Source organism: Anopheles aquasalis, chromosome 3 (assembly GCF_943734665.1).
Source record: "Anopheles aquasalis chromosome 3, idAnoAquaMG_Q_19, whole genome shotgun sequence".
In the NCBI taxonomy this organism is placed as follows: domain Eukaryota; kingdom Metazoa; phylum Arthropoda; class Insecta; order Diptera; family Culicidae; genus Anopheles; species Anopheles aquasalis.
The window spans coordinates 33,273,256-33,274,095 of record NC_064878.1 but is presented as its reverse complement, the minus strand read 5'-3'; the positions used below and the strand labels follow the sequence as shown (position 1 = coordinate 33,274,095).

Sequence of the window (840 nt, the reverse complement as noted above, 5' to 3'; positions counted from 1 at the left end):
GGATGCGTTACTGCAACAGCGAGAAAAAGGCGTCGAGAGAATGTATATACAACTATTGATTAATGATCACGACCCAGATGTCGATTTGTGGAGCTGGGGTGGTGAACCAATCTACCGTGATGGAGTGTATTGCGGACAAACAACTACAACTGCATATGGGTTTACGTTCAAAAAACAGGTTAAAAATATAACTAACTATGACCCGATTTGACGATGTACTCAAGTAACTGTATCTTATTAGATATGCCTGGGATTCGTAAAAAACTTGCATCCTGATGGTAGAGCGCTTCCTGTAACCAACGAATACGTGTTAAGCGGCGATTACGAAGTAGAAATAGCTGGAATCCGTTATCCAGCTAAAGCAAATCTGCATTCACCCAATTTGCCAACGAAATACCCGGATCAGGAACGAGAAGCGTACAGAGCGACTCGCGATAAGGTTGATGAAACCAACCTGCTGGCATATAGACCCAACAAGTGAATAATAATGTGATGTCAATATTGGCAGCAATGTCGTGTTGTTTTATTTTACAATTGTTTCAGTACATGATTTAACAGTTTGTTGTTGTGAATGAAAATAAGTTTTTAATAAATTTGCAATTGGATTTATTTGCAAATCCCAAAACTACTAGAGAAATATCCCATCCTAGTGGAGGATTTGATATATGTTTATTTTCTTACTTCTCTTAGCCGTTGGTAGTTTTAATTTATGGATGAGAATAATGATTTTGCTTAAAAAGCTTGGCAGAAAAGAAATTGGATTATTTTTATATAAAAAAACCCTCCATCATTGCCTCCATTACTACAACTTCAAAATATCAAAAACATCGGTGTTGTTCA

General features: G+C 36.9%; 1 protein-coding gene across 3 annotated transcripts in view; it reads left to right on the top strand.

Moving 5' to 3' along the window:
* The window catches only part of LOC126576183 (pyruvate dehydrogenase phosphatase regulatory subunit, mitochondrial), a 4,007-nt gene extending 3,379 nt beyond the window's left edge, over window positions 1-628 (top strand). For all 3 annotated transcript variants that reach the window (XM_050237350.1, XM_050237351.1, XM_050237349.1), the window contains exons 9-10: window positions 1-178; window positions 242-628. The exon at window positions 1-178 is cut by the window's left edge and continues 23 nt beyond it. In XM_050237350.1, the coding sequence (XP_050093307.1) occupies window positions 1-178; window positions 242-481 (418 nt within the window). In that variant the 3' untranslated portion in view covers window positions 482-628. The remainder of the gene's footprint in view (window positions 179-241) is intronic.
* The last annotated feature ends 212 nt before the right edge of the window (window positions 629-840 follow it).